The following is an 18,676-nucleotide window of genomic DNA, read 5'->3' on the forward strand; positions in this document are numbered from 1 at the left end:
CTTCCGACTCCTGAAGCTCCTTGATTGAAAATTGATTCATCGCTGAATATCCTATAACAATAAAATCCTGCAGAAGTGAAACAATTCCTTATAACGTGTTTCGTTCTCTTCAGAGTCAACAAATCGCCCTGCTTATTCTGAAAAGTGAAATAATGTAGGATAGCCTTAATTTATACCGAAAGAAGGTATCTCTATTGAATTAGCTGTTTTTAAATAATTTGAAGACTTCCTGCGGAATCATTGAAAACTTGCTCCACAAAGTTGACGAGTTCCATATTTTTGATTTCTCTTCTAGATAGGCTAAGAAGACGGTTTCGTTGAAATTTCCTTCGACGTTTTTAAGTCTACAGCAGCTAAGAAAATTAGAATTTGCAATGTCGTACTGCTGAGCCGGTTTTTTTGGTAACAATTCAATTGAAACTCTTTTTGCAGCCTCTTCAATATTAAATGTATCTATTTCATTATGAAAACAGGACAGTTGTTCAAAAACTGTATTATATTTGTGTTAAAAGTACGTTTCATTTTGTTCGTGAAAAAACCTTTCTCTTAACACTCATATCATAAATAGCTGTTATGCGTTAACAACAAAGGAAAACGGTACTCTTGCAGAAAAGTCGTATCTCCGGAAAATCTTTTATTACTGATACGTGACTTGAACATTTTCAGCAGAGCGTTGTTCTTGAGTATCAATAGAAAAATGGTTACGTTCCCTCGGGCGTAATCTTTTCTTCGTTCTTCGTTGGACCCACTAACAATACCAAGAGGTTACGACCTTAATTTCACTTATCTAAATGTTGAAGCAATGCTGCCTAGGAAGAGGGGTCGTTACATAGCCTTACACAAGAGACGCTATATAAAAGATGTTCCCCAGCATCTTCAGGTACCACACGCTTTCCAATTGTTTGCTGTTCGAAATGAAGTTGTTCGTAGCGGTGAGTAGTTTCCGGTTCCTACCAAAACATTTAAATCCGAGGGTGTGTTTGTGACCGCGGTTTTGAGATGTCTCGAGTGAAAGTTCAACTGATTTTGATAGTTTTTTTTGACACGTATGGGGGTTGTTGAAAAATCAACCTATAGTATCTAAATTGTGCGTGACCCCGCTTGTGTTCAAAGAAATATTTTGATCGAAGTTCAAACACAGTGGTTAAAAAAGATTGACTCTCTTATTCATAGTTCGGGAATTCCTATATTCAAGTTGATTTATGCCAGAATTGAAACTGGTATATATACTGATCCTTCACTTTTGGATATTCTCTAATTGATGAAAATTTTTGTGATTATCTTGAAATACACATTTTTTTTGTGTTGTTAACTTTTGTTCAATTTTTTTCAAATTATGTTTCAGAAAGTTTCAAAATACACGTTAGGTGTTCTTAAAATATAATAATAATAATAATAAGTGATCTTCACTTTACTTGGCGCAGTTTAGCATACTAAGCTATTTTTTCATTCAACCAAGCATACATTAATTCTAAAACGATTTTCAGGAAACTGTTGAAAAATAATCTGAAACGGGAAATTTCGTAAAGAACTTTTTTGGTTTCTCAACTTAAAAATAATTGTTTATTCAGGCAGTTTTTTTTCAAATCTATATGTGAAAAATAATGAAGAAAGCTGTTTCGTAATTTCTTGGAAATTATTATAGTTAGTGCCGACCTGATAAGAGAAGGATCTTTCAAATTGTTTGGATTTATGCTGTGGGATAGAATATTCATTTCGATTTTTGAGATTTTTGTCATGTGTATCGTATCCGTATGTCCACTTCTTTAGAAGATATTGAGGTTGTTGTTTTACTCTGAGGTTATAAACAATGTTAGCCAGATGTAATTCTCTTCTGTTGAACATTTTTAGTCACCCAATCTGATGTATGAAAGGAGATATATGATCTCTCTGAATCTGAGAAACTGTTTGAATAAAGTTTTTTAACAATTCATAAGCTTAACGTATGTGTAAGTTGACATGTGATTGAAAGCGTAATTTCTAGTCAATATTGAGTCCCAAACATTTAATTTCATCGCTACATTCAATCTCGTGATTTTCGATCCTAATTTCGATACTATCTATGGCCCTCTGTCTGTCTTTAGAATTCCCAAATATAATACAAGACGATTCGTTGGGATTCATGTTCAAACAATGATTTCTAGAAATATCCATCACGTATTTTGGTGTCAAAAAACTGCCAATTTACGAAATTTGGTGGGACCAAAACATACATGGTCATCCTTTTTTGATTCTTCAGAAATAGAAATAAAAATGGAAAGTTATGAAAAATATAATCTTTAATCAGAAATGACACTTTTATTGATATATTGATCATGTAAAACTATCATGCAACCGTCTATATATATGCAAAGTTTTGTATAATCAACCTGGAATTATTGAAATCGTAGATATATGCGTGACCCCGCTCGTGTAGTAATATTTTGATCAAAGTTCATACAGAGCGGTCAATAAATATTGACTCTTGGTTTTTTACGGTAGAATAATTTTAATATCGAACGAGAATAATTTTTATCGATTTTCTTTGGGTGATTTTACTTTCCACAATCTAAAAAATATGAAAATTTCAATGGATAACTTTATACACGTGTAGAAAGGGCAAACTTTTTGATTTTCAATGATTTTGTTAAATTTTCCTTTCAAATTATGTTTTAGGCAATTTTGAAATACATCAAAAACTGCCAATTCACGGGATTTGCCAGGAAACATGCATAATCATCCTCTTTTGATTCTACAAAAATAGAAAATGAAATGGAAAATTATTAAAAATATATTTTTCAATCTGACATAACATTTTGTAAATTTTCATATTTCGGTTTGATCGTCTGAGAAAAATAAAAAATTATCAACAATGTAATATCCAAAATATTTATTAGATTCTGATACAGAATTATATTATTCTTTGCTGGTAAAAATTCAACAAAACAATTGCGGTCCACTGTTTGAAAGTTAATTTGATGTTTTTTTCGACATTCAGTAGTCCATATATATGCAAAATTTTTGTATAGGAGAAATATGAGTGAGGCTCTGCGAAAATTTGACTTATTTTTGTTTTGAACGGAAGTAGAATATGTGTTTTTATCTTTAAAGATTGAATAAGCGTGTTTTTTCATAGATCTTTGAATCCCCTCTTCTTACTGTCAAATATTCAGTGGATATCTCAAAAGTCCGTTCAATTCTTCATTTCTGTTGTTTTCTCATAACTATTTTATGATTTTTCTTCACAGTTTTTTTGTTAGGGTTGAAATATAAATATTAACAAAGATACATGTTCCTAGAATATAATTATAATTCCCAAAAACTATCAATAATCAACTGAGTAAGTGTAACTGGTAACCCAAAAACACACATGATCTTTCTTTTTTAATTTCACAAAAAACTAAAATATACATGGGTAACGAAATTGAAGTAACATTTTTATTGAAAAAAAATTATGGAATGTTTTTATTGAAACTACTATTTTCGTTTTATTTTAAATATAATTCTTCGCAATGAATTTTCAGAAAATTTGCAAAAAAAATCGCAAAAGAAAGTCGAAATATGGTTAATATCAATAAAATTAAATTTAATTCTAAACATTTTCAGAACATAGAAAAGTTTATCAGAAAATGAGATCATATACATCTATCTCAGACGAGCCAACCCGTATATTTCTTATCCCATAGTGAGTGGAAAAATTTCCCGAAACACGTCGAATGATTTTGTTTGGGGGACATCTTTTGACGTATATTTCGGCTTGAACGAGATATAATTGTGTTATCCTTATGCTTACAATGAAAAAAATCAAATCTGCGTGTTTAAATCCAATGTTCAAATTGTCCTCTATTGACTTCCATACAATGATACTTTCTCTCAAACTAATAAATAAAAAAACAACAAAACATATGGTGTACACATTGCAAGAACGTGTTAGCCTTTATTACCAAAAACAAAATTGTGCCCGAGCGGCTGTACGGTTATTTAACCAAAACCATCCTGAACGTAGCGTCCGCCATAAGTACGTACTGGAATTGATTTCAAAATTTGTGGAGATGGGTTCAGTAATGGATAAAAAAAGGGCACCCATTAGAATTGTGAATGATGAGGGAGCAGGTGTGGCGTTATTGGGACATGTCCAACTTATGCCAAAGACGCAGTCTGTTCGACAACTTTCTGCAGTTTCCGGTATTAGTCATTCTAACATTTTCAGAATTTCACATAGGCACAAGTTCCATACGTACAAAATTAAATTAATTCATGAATTAAATGATGATGATTGGGATCGAAGGCAAGTTTTGCGAAATTATAGCCGAACGTATCAACAATAACCCAAATTTCTTGTACAATGTTTGCTGACGAATGCACTTTTTTACTTAATGGAGAGGTTAACCGGCATAACTGCAGAATTTGGAGCGATACAAATCATCATGTATTTCGAGAAGCTAACAGTCAATATCCAGAAAAGCTAAACGTTTGGGAAGGAATTTTGGGAGACCACCTAATTGGACCTCTGTTTATTCCTAGTAATTTAACTGGCGAACGTTATCTTTGAAATGCTGGAAAATGCGATTGATCCGTTAATAACTGAACAATTAGAAAACGATCCTCTACTACTTGAACAACAATTGCATTTCCGGGGCTCCTCCGCACTACGCCACACCAGTTCGCCAATACCTCAATTTGCAATACCCTGGTCGTTGGATTGGAAGAAGAGGTCCTATGAAGTGGCCTGCCCGATCTCCTGACCAGAACCCCTTTAGACTTCTTCTTGTGGAGACATCCCAAGAGTTTTGTGACTCACCCTGAAAATTTGGACGAACTACGCCAAAGAATTGTGAATGAGTGTCGTCAAATAACTCCAATTATGCTGAACCATGTCAGAGAAGGTTTTCAGTCAAGATTTGGAAGTCTGGAAGTTTGGAAGTCAATGGAGGACAATTTGAACATTTGATTTAAACACGCAGATTTGATTTTTTTGATTGCAAGCATGATGATAACCAAATTATTCAAGGTGACTCATTCGAGCTGCAAAATAGATTTTTGGCGAAAACGGTTCATCAAATTTACGTTTTTCATACACCGTTGTAAAGAGGTTTCCAAGACCTTTCAAATAAAGTATCTTCCCTATTCAAGTTTGAGGGGTTGAAGAGCCCTGTATTAGGGGGTTGCTCGTTCAAGACTAAAATATACGTCGATAGATATCCCCCAAACAAAATCATTCGACGTGTTTCGGGAAGTTTTTCCACCCACTATGGGACAAGAAATATACGAGGTGGCTAGTCTGAGATGGAACACTCTGTGTAATGAGGAACGAGCAAATGAATACATTTTTCACAAATATCAAAGTAGTGATAAAACCACATATTTATCCTCAGAAGTATTTATATGGGCATATAAACGGGAACCAGTACATTCACAGAAATAGATTCTGAGCTACTTAAATTTTTTCAGTTTTTCATCCACAATTCAACATTAATCAGTTTGTAGAATGTCAATTGTATTCGCGAAGGTATGTTTATAATTTTTGGTGAAGGAGCTAATGTTAGAGTAACATCGGCGGAATATAATTTATAAATTAAAATCTTCGACAAATTTACACATAGAAATTATTTGAATGAGTCTCTTGAGAATACAGAAACATCCGATATTCCATAATGCATTAATGCATTGATCAGAAATCGTTAACAAGACCCACATTTTTTATATCAAGATGGAAAAATAGGAAACCAGAACCTTTCTTTCACAAAAAGTAAAAATATTATACAGTTCAATAAGTTATTGACATTAAGGAAAAGCCAATGTCATAACTTTTTCTGGCTCAATGTAGCTAAGGGAATGGTTTTATGTAGCTAAGGGAATGGCTTTTGTTGAAACGAATAAAGTAAGTTTCAGTAAATGCCTCTTTAATTTTGATTCTATTGTTCTTTCTTCAATTATTCAATGCAAAAAATAGTTTTTCGAAATTTGGGGGTGTTTTTCCAAAGGAAATCCAAACACTACAAAAAATCTCGTTATATATGAGCATTAGCACTTGGTGAATAAAAAAGGTAAATGATGGATTTAGAAAACAACGAAAGAACCACTTTTTTATCGTTATGGCAATGATCTGCCGATAGAACTTAGTAATTTATTGAATTTTTTTGTGAATCTTCCACACGAATTTTTCATTGCTGGTATTTAATTCATTATTTTCCTCAATTACATTTTTTCACAAAAATGGAAAAACATTCGTTATATGAGCTTTCAGTTTAACATTCGAAAAATACTATAAGGAATGAATTTCTCTTCGAAATTCGATGAATAATTTTGAATGTATTAGTTATGAATGTGATTCAAAATTTCTCTTTCATAATTGTAAAAGTCACACTGGAGAAACTGATGAATTTCACGACAATTTGTGAATTGTTGAACAGTTATTGTACAAAAAAAATATTTGATGAAACGTAAATAGTTTTTAATCAGTAAATTTTGTCAGTCATAATAGCACCCGGAACATTATCAATAACTGGAAGTGTTTATTTCAGCACTTTCATCAGAACTATTATTACAATTATGTGCAGTTGAAGAGTTTTGATTACAATATAATCACTTTAATTTAATTTCTTTGAACTTTATAATGCTGTCTTCATATACCTTGCGAAAAAATTCCAGTCGTAAAATAGATGACGATTAAATATAACTGCATACTAAGTTGAGGTATAAAACACATTTTCAATAACCCAGCGATAAGTTCAAGGAAGAATCATATTTTGAAATCATTCAGTGGTCAATGAGAACAAGTATGCAAATCAAATCTGTTAGGTTCATCCATATTCGTCTGATATTATCATCTCAATATTGAGAGAAAATAGATTTGATGGGTTATGGAAACCACTTTTTCTGCCACGGAAATGGAATATACTGGGTGAGAGCTGAAAGTCTCTTCGCTGAAATAAATTCAAATGAATGCCTCCCAAATTCATGGATTGTTTGATGCATTCATTTTGCTTTTGAATGCTTCATTGGAAACTGTTTTTCCACAAAATGATTCAATATCTATAATTAGTAGATATTTTTTGATGTCACAAATACAATTTTACTCAACTCTCGAATAAAAAATTCAAAGCGTTTATTCATAAGTCTTCAATATGGTGGTTATCAGTCTTGGATCTAGGGTCAAAGATAAAGCTCCTACTAGCTCATTACTAGTTTCTAGGTATACTTTCACTAGTCGATTTTTTCTAGAACCCTTGTGAAATTTCAGCTATTCTTTGAAATACAATTAGGTATATAGCTTCCAAAATTAGTTTGTTTCAACGATTCATTTCAATTCAACAATATATTCCAACAGAACGCAGTTAAAAATTTAGTGACATTTTATTCTTCTTCCATAAATTTTGGTAGTATTTTCCCATTTTGAAGATGCGTCTCATCATACTCTTCAACAACATTTGTTCCATTGGTTGTCCATTGACAGGTATTGAATTCTTGAATTCTCATATGCTTACTTCTACACGTTTTATTAGGTATTCATGTAAATTTTGTATATGATGTTTCTCATTATCAGTTTTATTAAAAGTACACTTATTCATATTCACTGACATGTTTTATTTGCTATAATTCTAATATCATTTTTGACAGTAACAACAGTAAGTTGTTGTTTCTGGAATTCCAATTTTCATTCGCGTAACATTCATTATTACTTTTTCCTGAAGATGGTAATAAACATTATCGAAATATTGGAATAACTTATGACATAAGTCATAAACATCCGTTCTGATTATACATCCTGACTCTCGAACACATCGTAGATCAAATACTCTCTCTCGGATACTATAACCAACTCTATGACCAAAGCACTTAATGAACTTTCATTCTGCTTAGGTTGCCGCTGCCTTGGTCTCCCTATCTCAGGGTCTCCCTCAGTACAATTATCCAGCACCCTCTCGGCTCCCAAGCGGAAGTTACGGTGCTCCCGGTAGTGGTTACATCGGGGGTGGAGGAGGAGGAGGAATCATTAGTGGAGGTGGAGGAGGTAGTTACATTGGGGGCGGAGGAGGAGGAGGATACATAGGAGGCGGAGGAGGAGGTGGATACATAGGAGGCGGAGGAGGTGGATACATAGGAGACGGAGTTATCGGAAGTGGAAGCGGTGGTATCGGGGGTGGAAGTGGTATTGGAGGAGGCATAGGAGGCGGTATTGGAGGAAGTGGTGGAATTGGAGGTGGTATCGGAGGAGGTGGAGGAATCGGAGGTGGTATTGGAGTAGGTGGCGGAATCGGAGGCGGTATTGGAGGAGGTGGTGGAATTGGAGGAGGTATTGGAGGAGGTGGTGGTGCAGGAGGCGGTGGCGTTCTGGTGCAAAAACACATTTATGTTCACGTCGCACCTCCAGAACCAGAAGAATTGAGACCACAAAGACCTATATCCCTTGGTCAAGGTACCAAGCACTACAAAATCATCTTCATCAAGGCCCCATCTGCACCTGCCCCAACTGCGCCGTCCTTTGCCCTTGGCGGCCAAAGCGAAGAGAAGACCTTGGTCTATGTATTGGTCAAGAAACCTGACGACGCAGCAGATATATCTGTACCAACAGCAGCTCCTACTGCACCTTCTAAACCCGAAGTCTACTTCATCCGTTACAAGGCCAAGAGTGAAGCTGTTGGAGGAGGCACTGGATTCGATGGAGCTGGTAATATCGGAGGAGGCACTGGATTCGATGGAGCTGGCAGACCTGGTAACATCGGAGGTGGCACTGGATTCGACGGAGCTGGCAAACCTTCTATTAATATCGGAGGAGGCACAGGATTCGATGGAGCTGGCAGACCTTCTACTCAGTATGGTCCTCCGGGAAAAAGCGGTCCATACTAAACAATCTCCGTTACCTGAACCAAATGTGATCATTGGGCATTCCGAGTGTTACAGTCGTTCGTATTTTTTTTAACTCGTCATAAATTTTTGAGTATGAATACTCATCGTCTCTTATCTTTCGAAGGTCCCGTTGAGATGGAATATGCATTGAGTTAATTTTGAAAAAGACTTTTTCGGAGCCTGGTTTGTGACCGATTTCATAAATTCGAATACAGATATAAGGAGTGCCCTTTTTGGTATCCAAAGTTACCACATTGTAAATAACATCTGAGATTTTATTTTTTTATATATTTTTTTGTTAGTATTATTAGTTGTAGTACTTTTTGTAAACACGGTGACAAATAAATATATTCTTTATTATTTTTTTTATTTTGCTGAAATTAATAGTCTGTGTTCAAATGGAAGAAGTATTAAAAAATATATTTTTCAATGACCACCGTAGTATCGATCACATCAATAGTTTTCAGTTCATAATCCTACTTCTCATGAAGTGATTTCTTCACTTCAGTTTGGGGCCACGAAGGAATACAGATGCCTCATCAATGAAATACACGATAAAACGCCTACTATTATATATTATTTGTTTTTTCTACAAGTGAAAAGTAATGATAAAACAATTTTTGTTTGCGTTCAATTTTTCAGGTTTTTGGTACCAATCGATGATTATTATTATTATTATTATTATTATTATCGTTTGACCACCAATGTTGTTATTTGACAAATTCCACTATACATTCTTGTATACTACACAAATAGTTGTTTTCATTAATAATATATTGTAGGCATTTAGTGTTTCACAATAAATACATTTTATATTGTGAATATTACTGAAGTTTCATCCCAACACTAAACCTTTATTTTCAACACCTCCACACTTGTATCGATCACCAAGTTATCATCTTCAAGAGAAGTTTAATCTTCCTCTTGAAGATGACCACTTGGTGATCGAAACACGTGTCGAGATGTTAAAAATAACGGTTTGGTCTGCTGCAATGGAGACTGGATATTCTTATGCCGCACCTGGTTGGAATATTCAGTGCCTCTCTAGCTCTGAAGTACGAGTAGTATTTATACCCAAACCAGGTAGGATGGACTACACCTTACCAAAAGCATTCCGACAAATTAGTCTCACATCGTTCTTTTTAAAAACTATGGAGAGGCTATGTGACCGGTACATAAAAGATGAGGCACTAGTTCACAACTCACTTCATCCAAATCAGCATGCATATACCCAGGGAAGCCTACTGATTCGGCCCTTCACCATGTGGTTGGCAGAATCGAGAGATCATTGGACAACGAAGAATCCACCCTGGTTATATTTATAGATTACGAGGGAGCGTTTGATAAAACAACCTTTCCAACAATTATCCAGCAACTAGGAATGTACCCCTGGCAGTAGGAGAATGGATACTCAAGATGATGTCTAGTAGAGCAATAAGTATCAATGTAGAAGACATCACAGCGAGAGGACTGGTCATGAGGGGTTGTCCACAGAGAGGGGTCTTATCATTCCTTCTCTGGAACATAGTTTTGGATACACTGATTAATCACCTGGATTCTTCACAATTGCGTATGCAGATGACATATTTATTTTGCAGATCGGCAAATTTGTGAACACACTGTGCGATAGAGCGCAGGATGGGCTCAAATTGATCGAAATATCTGTCGATCAATCCCAAGAAGACTGAGATGGTACTTTTCACCAGGAAAGTGAGTTTATCAGGCTTAAAATCTCCCGAAATCTTCAAAAGCAAATTGAACTTCTCTGAAGAGGTGAAATACCTTGGTACTATCCTCGACAGGAAGCTAACATGGAACTCTCACCTACAGAGTAGAGCAAAAAAAGTGTATGTGGCTCATGAGTAATGTCGGAGGACAGTGGGATGCGCATGGGGTCTTTCACCCCTTGTGGTCACCCGGATCTACAATGCAATATAATTAGACCTATGTTAACATATAGAGCCATTGTATGAGGACCGAGTGTTTTACAAGCACCGGTCATCCAAAAATTTCACCAAATACAGCGAATGGTTTGTTTAAACATCACAGGAGCCATGAGAACGACACCAACCGCGTCAATGGAATTAATTACTGGTCTGACCCCTCTGGACCTGTACGTTAAGGAGGTTGCGTTAATGGCCATGTTATGATTGTGCACGGCTGGTATAAACTTTGAAGTAGGAATGGGTCAATTGAGGCTGAGCCTATGGCGAGAAGCGCTTACTGCACAACCTCTACTGCAGGCAACCGGTGATGCAATTGGACCCAGGTTTGTGTTTAATAAACTCTACAAAATACAAATAAAACAGAACACTGAGTTAGATGCTACAAATGCAATACGCATATATACAGACGGCTCAAAAACCAAAGAAGGCTCAGGATGTGGAGTGTACTCCAGATCACTGAGCCAAAGGATTGAGTGGGGAATAGAAAAAACCAGCGTGTTCCAAACAGAACTGGCTGGTATCTCAATCGCCACAAAAGAAATAACCAGGATAGGAATTTCTGGCAAAAACATAACAATCTACACTGATAGCAGACAAGCACTATTAGCCTTGAACAGACAGCGTGTTACCTCAGGGCTAGTTCTAGAGTGCCACCAAGATTTAGCCAAAGCCTCGGTAGATAATAACATTATCCTGAGGTGGGTTGAAGGGCACTACAGGAGTGAATGTAATCGCATTGCCGACGCTTTAGCCAAGGAAGCGGCTTGACTAAGAATCTGGCGATGACCAGGAAAAATCTACGCTTAATAGTAGGATTTCTGACTGGCCACTGTCAACTAACGAAATACCTCCACAATATGGGGCTAGTGGACACACCTCTATGCAGGATGTGTAAACAGGAAGATGAAACTGCCTGTCTTATGCGAATATCCGAAGTTATCGATAAAAGAGTGTGTGTTCGGCGAGTCTTGGCCTACACCTGCCGATATGAAGGAGATGTCTCCCAGAGACCTGTCAACCTTCCTGGAAAGGACAGGATGGACGATGACCTAGGAGGACAACTTCTCGGGAGGATGAACAATGGGTCACATGTGGCCTAAGTGCTGTGGATCTACACTCACCCTCCCTACTCTACAGATACAAACAGAATAACGGTTTGGTGTTGGGATAAAACTCCAGTAATATTCATCACTATACCAAAGGTTCCAAACAGTGCATCACAATTTTTATATTATGAATTATAAGTTTCAATCCCTATTGGGAATGTCCCTGTCTAATATTTCACAAACAGTTACTTATATACAGTGTGACCTATTTTAAAACGGGACCCCTCCTTAAAATTTGCATCTTTTCTCTGATTCCAAAGAACTTTATTTTGAATTGTAGAGCTCAAAAAATTGTACTTCAGGACCAAATATCATTTTCTTTCTACAGAAACCAAGGCCTGCTGCGAATATTTTTATAGGTTAAAAACAACAAATCACCACTGGGTATCCTCTCAAATGGCGGTACTCCAAATTTCATAAAAAAAATTCAATATCAATAATTCTGTGGTCGAATCAACATTCACATTGTATCATGATAGAATGTTGACTGCACACCTGGTAAATGGTTTTTTAATCTTGGTGAGTTGGCCGTGAAACACCGTGCGGATATGCAAAATCGCTCTCTTTTCATTTGGCACTGGAAACAAGACTATTGTTGTTTATTATTGCTGCTGTCAAAAACTGTATTGAAACAGTAACGTCGGATTATGCCCGATTAGCAAGAAAAATAATTTGTGAAGCGGTAGGACTTAATGATTTATCATGATAGACCAAAGTGTGCGAGATAAAATTGAACTTGTGCGCCTTATCGGACGTAATGCTCTTTCGGCAAGAGAAGCTGCCAGAGAATTTTATAACAGACATCCTGATAAACTTCCAGTGCAGTACGGCGGAGCGTATAAATTCTGTTCTCAACGAAAGAAGTTGTATATTGAGGCATATGCCCAAAAACAGGAACAATCAACATCGTGAGAATTCAAGCTTATGAACGGTTAGTTTCAACTTAAATTTCCTTAGAGAAAATATCAGGAGATGCCTTGTAAAAAATAAAATTGAACCATTCATGCCAAAAATTTTACACACTCTGGAACTGAGAGATGAAGAAAGAAGGTTGGAATTCTGTTCGTGGGCTCCAGGAGAATATTTGAATGATATAAACTCCAAACTCAAAGTCCACGGCCTCCCTGTTCGGGGGAAGTACAATGACGATTTGGGATGCACCTCCTATGGAGGTGTCTTTACGGGTCTTTACGGCAGGTTGATACAGCTCCTCCCGAGTCTACTTCACTACACCAAACAAATAGAGTAAGATCTGTTGGAGTTTATGCTGATACTTGCCGCGGAGATAGTTCTTCATTGCTGTTACCTCTTGGGAGTGAGGGTTTTGTTCCACTCCGAGGTAAGTAAACGCCTCTCCGGCATCCAGATGGTGCAGAATGCTTTTATCCACGAGCTGCACACCCTGTGCATACCGTTGCACATCTGTCCAGAATTCCATACCGATATCATGCGTGTACTCTTCCACCACCCTCAAGGACTGAACGAGATCCTTCCCTACAGAGGCATAAAGTTGAAGATCATCCATATAAAACAAATGGGTGATATTGTGCCTCCGGTTTCGGGGGTGCCACAGTTATACCTTCGAGTATTTTTGAGCGCAGCTGAAAATGGCAATAGTGAGATGCAGAAGAGGAGGTTACTGAGGGAATCGCCCTGAAATACATTCCTTCTGAAAGTGACCCACCCTGTTGGGACTCTAGACCTGACCAGTATTCTGGTGAAACGAGACCGCCAGAGTGGTATAAGCTATTCAAGGCACCTCACTATTTTCTTGGGTACCTACATTATGATTTTTTTTTTATTCTGGTGTGCATGAAGACATTTACTTTCAGCTTTTGATATATCCTTTCCTAAACAGTATCAAAAAATTAAACAAAATCAAAATTGAAGTAGACACAAACCATGGATTACTAAGGATATCGTTGAAGAAGGTATATTACTCAGAGATACACGGAAAAAAAAAGATTTGTTACTTCAAAGAAATTTATTTAGTCTAATTTATTTCATCACTTTGATTAAATATCATTCATTCCAAACGACGTGTGTATTGTATCGATTAGATGATAATTTTGCGGAGACAAAATGAAATTCTCATTTCAATTTCTCTAATATGTCAATTCAAGAGGTCTTTTACTTGGTCAAATGAATTGTGGATCATTTCAAGAATAACATTTATTGAGTTCTCAAAATAATTCGGTTGGGTCAAACAATATAATTTCATCAAATCAAAAGTACGTCTGTTGAAAGAAAACTTTCCAATTCAGTTTAACACTATGGGGTGCTGTTTTGACACTAATATATAATTGAATCAATTGAATATTTATTTTCACTTCAACAATACATATCAATACCTTTAACTAATTTTGGAAATAATTTCAAGATTATGGATAATTTCATTTCAATATTTTCATTATTTGTTGGTTTGAAAAATTTAATTGTTTCCTTTAGAGAGATGATATAGTTGAAATACTTCTAAGGAATAGAGTGCCGGTCGGCACCATTTGCATTTTCGCAAGAACCGTAAACTAATCACGAATGGAATAAAAATTAACAATATGTTTTGTGTTTTTCAAGGAAATGACGAAGAGGTTTACAGTTTCTTTTTGATTATACGTGGATTGAAGTTTTTCAGTGTTTTCACAGGTATGTTGATAATATACTTTCTTTCATTTCATATTTTGAAATAATTATGAATAGCATGTATTGGATAAACGGATATCGTTTTTTTCAAGCACCTGCCCATACATTTTTCTCGACAGCTATCTATAAAAGTGGCTTGAAGTTTTATTATTCAATGTAATGACTGAAAGAAAGCTTCCATATTTTCAATTCTGTTTTTAAGAAAGTAGAAGTTGTCGAGTGAAATGATTATCATTGAGAGGTAGGTAGGTATGCATACACTGGGTACCTAGTTGACCTTTGATCTTTGGATACGAAGGAATTGGACATTTTCAGAGTAAATACAATTGAGGTGTTTGCCACAGAAATAGGTGTAGGTATACAATGTCGGCGAAGAGCTGTACCTTTATTTCTAATTGTAAATTTCTCACATCATAAATAATTGAATGGTGACGTAAACAATTATTTCATTTTCATCATAATAGTATATACTGAATCCTTGAAGGAACCTCTTTTTAAGATTTTTCTTTCAAAGAACATTGTGAAATAATCCCAGTTTTCTCTTGTATTACTTTATTAAAATCAGTAATACCGAAAAAGGAAAGTTATTTGTAACATATTTACAGAAATGATGACATCCAACAAAACTGCACAAACTCAAAACATGCAATATAATCTCTTTTATTTTTAGACATGGAGGAATTTCTCAATCACTTGGGATTAAATGACCTAATTGGCATTTTTAAAGGTAAAAAAATACATATATTATTTATCTCCTAATAATATACTTAAAACACATACTTTTCAGACAGAAAATGATGTAACCTTAGACATAGCTAAAATGCTCACTGATGAAGAAATGAAAGAAATGACTCCCCCAATTGGCAAAAGAAAAATTTTCAATCAAGGAAGCAATTGATGGAATAAATTAAGAATGATATATAACAGAGGTATGTCTTTCATTCATAACTTTAATAAAAAATATGTATACCATTACAATTAAAAACATATTCAGTTTTCTCAAATAACTATATATTTTTGCGATTTGCTGTAGATACTTATTATTATTCAGGTCTATACCTAAATAATTAATTGCTAGAATTTTTAAATTCAATAGATTTGAAGGCCTGAAAGTTATGATTGGAGACCTAGGTAAATTTTGTCATCACAGTCATATTTCTAATCAAATTTTTCTGTGATGAAGTACGTCATTGTTTTTTTCTATTATCAAAAAATAAGGGTATCTCCTTTTGTCAAATTGGATGTGTACAAAAAAAATAATAATATTTTTATATTTCTATGGGATAATATCTAAGCTAGTCAGTAGAAATTGATCCAATAGTATTATTGCGAAAATGTAGACTATCACTAATCTCTGTTCTCTTTCATTTTAGATCATTACTTCAGTGAAAGGTTTCGAAATCAACTCTAATTGTTTTTTAGTAGATATCACCAATAACAATAATAATATATGTTAATGTTTTATATTAGGATTAACCATTTGTGAAAAATTTATATTTTCATTTAAATATTTGTAGAAGTCTATTATAATTTATTAATTGTTTGAATAAATTTGGTACTAAAATTTCTCGATTTTTATTTATATTTTGCTCATTCTCACGTTAATTACATCAACGTCCAACACGGTTCCCATAGAAAGAATGCTGAGTCTACGAAAGCGTACACCGATAGATAAGCCGACTTGCGAAGATTCCAGGGAACTGGCCGTCATTCATAATCAAACTTTCTTACTGTAAAGACGTACCTTTGTCTAATTATTTTGTTGTACTAAATAAATTGATTTTTAAAAAAGGACTTTAAGTGTTCGATAAGTTATTTGGCGCAGTCGGTAGGATAACCGGGATTGATTCGTATCGAACGGACAATTTTCGTATCAACGATTAATCGGTTATCGAACAGTTGGTGCTCGTTTGTTAAGGTGTTTGAAACGAAGTGGCTCCTTGGATATCAGGACACCCAATCTATCGAAGATTCGTGGAAGGCCCCATTAGCAGTGAACCAACGAAATTTGGAACCAATATTGTCCAAATTTGCAAGGAATACTACCTGGTGAAGACAAAAATTGTGAATCCAGAAGTTGACCTTATAGGATAATGCTCAGAGCCTCAATTTATTTAATGTGAGTACAACTTGATGTCTATTGAAAATTTAACAACAATTCTTGAAAATTTATCACTAGATATTCCTTCAGCTGACTCCTATCACCCATACCAATTTCCAAATATTTCAATCGAACCAGTTAGCATAAATTTTGAACAAAAAATGGCACAACAATTCAAACCAGAATACTTAAACTGTGTCCCTCAATTTGACGGAAACCCAAATGATCTGAACAGATACATTTCAGTTTGTGACAGTATAATTAGAACATTTTATGATGCTCAGAATCCTGACAATTTTCAGAACACTTATTTGTTGAATTCCCTAATTTCAAAATTGACAGGAAATGCCAAATTGATTATTAATATACAGAATGTTTCTACATGGGATGACCTCAAAGCCACCCTGTCTAGAAACTTTGCAGACCAAAGAGATGAAACTTGCCTTAATAGGGACCTAGTAATGATGCGGCAACAAAATAATGAAAAACCTCAACAGTTTTATGACCGTTGCCTCAATCTGCTCAATTTACTTTGTAGTTATATAGATTTGCATGAGGTAGATGATGCTTCAAAAATTTTAAAGAGAACACTTTACAACAACCTAACTTTAAAAACATTTTTATCAGGGTTGAAAGAACCATTAGGTACTACTATCCGTTGTATGAGACCGAAATCACTTAATGAAGCATTACAATTAGTTACTCAAGAAGACAACATCCATTATTTCCAAAATTATACTAGCAGAACTTTAACCAGAGCAACTTCTGTAAACATTAGACCACCGTTACAACAACAAACTCAACCTGTTCAACAACAAAGATATTTTAATCCCATGCCAAGACAACCTTTTAATAATCATACTCAAAATAACCATTTCCGGGCGCAAAACAACTTCCCATCGCAACCAATTCCCATTCACTCGAAGCCAGTCAATCAGCCACAAAAGTTCTTCACCAACTCACAAGTTTTTAGTAATAACCAGCAACAAAAACAAAACGTTTTCAAACCAAATCAAAATCGAACATTTCCACGACCTACCCCAATGAGTGTTTCCACTCGACAAACTTCAAACAATTTTCAACAAAATTCGCAAGGCATCTTTTCAAGACAACCCCAACAAAAAAACTTTATTTCTGAAGAGCTATATAATACTGAATTAAATCAAGATGAAAATTTTTCAGTAGATGACCAAAGTCAGTTCTGCCCCACTTACTCAGTAGATAACCAAAGTCAGTTCTGCCCCACTTACTCATTCGATGACCAAGGTCAAGGTCACGAAGAAAAAGTTTATTACGATTATTGCGAAAGTCAGCAGATTCAGAATTTTGACGAAAACCCGCATTTTGATAAAAATTTTCAGAGCCTGCCTCCAATGAACGACCAAACATAAATCCACAAATTATTCCCTTCAATACTTCCAATTCAGGAGAATTGCCATATATTTTATTGCCTGACTACAATCTTAAGCTTTTAATTGATTCTGGGTCCACAAAATCATTTATTGATCCAGATATAGCCTTCAAAATTTTTCCAAATGCTATTAAAAATGACCCCTTTATAGTCTCTACTGTCTTTCAGAAATCAGCTCATAAACATAGCGCAATGGTACCTGCTTCAGAAATATTCAGATTACCAGAATCCCAAAACTTGAAATTCTATTTGTTCAAATTTCATAATGTATTTGACGGTTTGCTAGGACTTGACAATCTGAAACTGCTTCAAGCGAATTTGAACTTCAGTAAAAATCTTCTTGTAACTCCTTATACCCAAATCAAACTGAAGTACCATAAAACTCAAAACAATCTTAATTTAATCACAGTTGCACCTCGAACAGAACAAGTTATACAAATAAAAACTTCAATTGCTAAAGGTGAAATAATAATACCCCATCAAAAATTTCACAATTGCGAAATTCCGGAATGCTTAACGTTAGCAAAAAATGGCAAAGCATTGACAACAATCCTAAACAATACAACATCTCCCGTAGTCTTGGATTTTTCAGAACCTATTTCAGTAGAAAAATTCAATCGAAAATTCATAGAAGAAGTAAATT

General features: G+C 35.1%; 2 protein-coding genes across 2 annotated transcripts in view; both read left to right on the forward strand.

Annotated features, from left to right (window-relative positions):
- Positions 1–18,676, forward strand: part of LOC111501885 (endothelin converting enzyme 1) — a 354,283-nt gene that overhangs the window by 260,668 nt on the left and 74,939 nt on the right. The gene's annotated exons all lie outside the window — the stretch shown is intronic.
- On the forward strand, positions 786–8,902 carry LOC111501893 (uncharacterized). Its single transcript, XM_074176345.1, has 2 exons — positions 786–932; positions 7,843–8,902. The coding sequence occupies exons 1-2, from the start codon at positions 861–863 to the stop codon at positions 8,827–8,829; spliced, it is 1,059 nt and encodes a 352-aa protein (XP_074032446.1). The 5' UTR covers positions 786–860; the 3' UTR covers positions 8,830–8,902.

This window comes from Leptinotarsa decemlineata, unplaced genomic scaffold (assembly GCF_025532065.1).
Source record: "Leptinotarsa decemlineata unplaced genomic scaffold, Ldec_3_MD MMD2_tig00001719_RagTag_RagTag, whole genome shotgun sequence".
Taxonomy (NCBI): Eukaryota; Metazoa; Arthropoda; class Insecta; order Coleoptera; family Chrysomelidae; genus Leptinotarsa; species Leptinotarsa decemlineata.

Bases quoted from the DNA above. Each gene is read 5' to 3' on its own strand.
- LOC111501893 (XM_074176345.1), top strand. From the start codon at position 861: ATGTTCCCCAGCATCTTCAGGTACCACACGCTTTCCAATTGTTTGCTG. The intron at 933-7,842 runs GTGAGTAGTTTC...CATTCTGCTTAG, and splicing joins AAATGAAGTTGTTCGTAGCG to GTTGCCGCTGCCTTGGTCTC.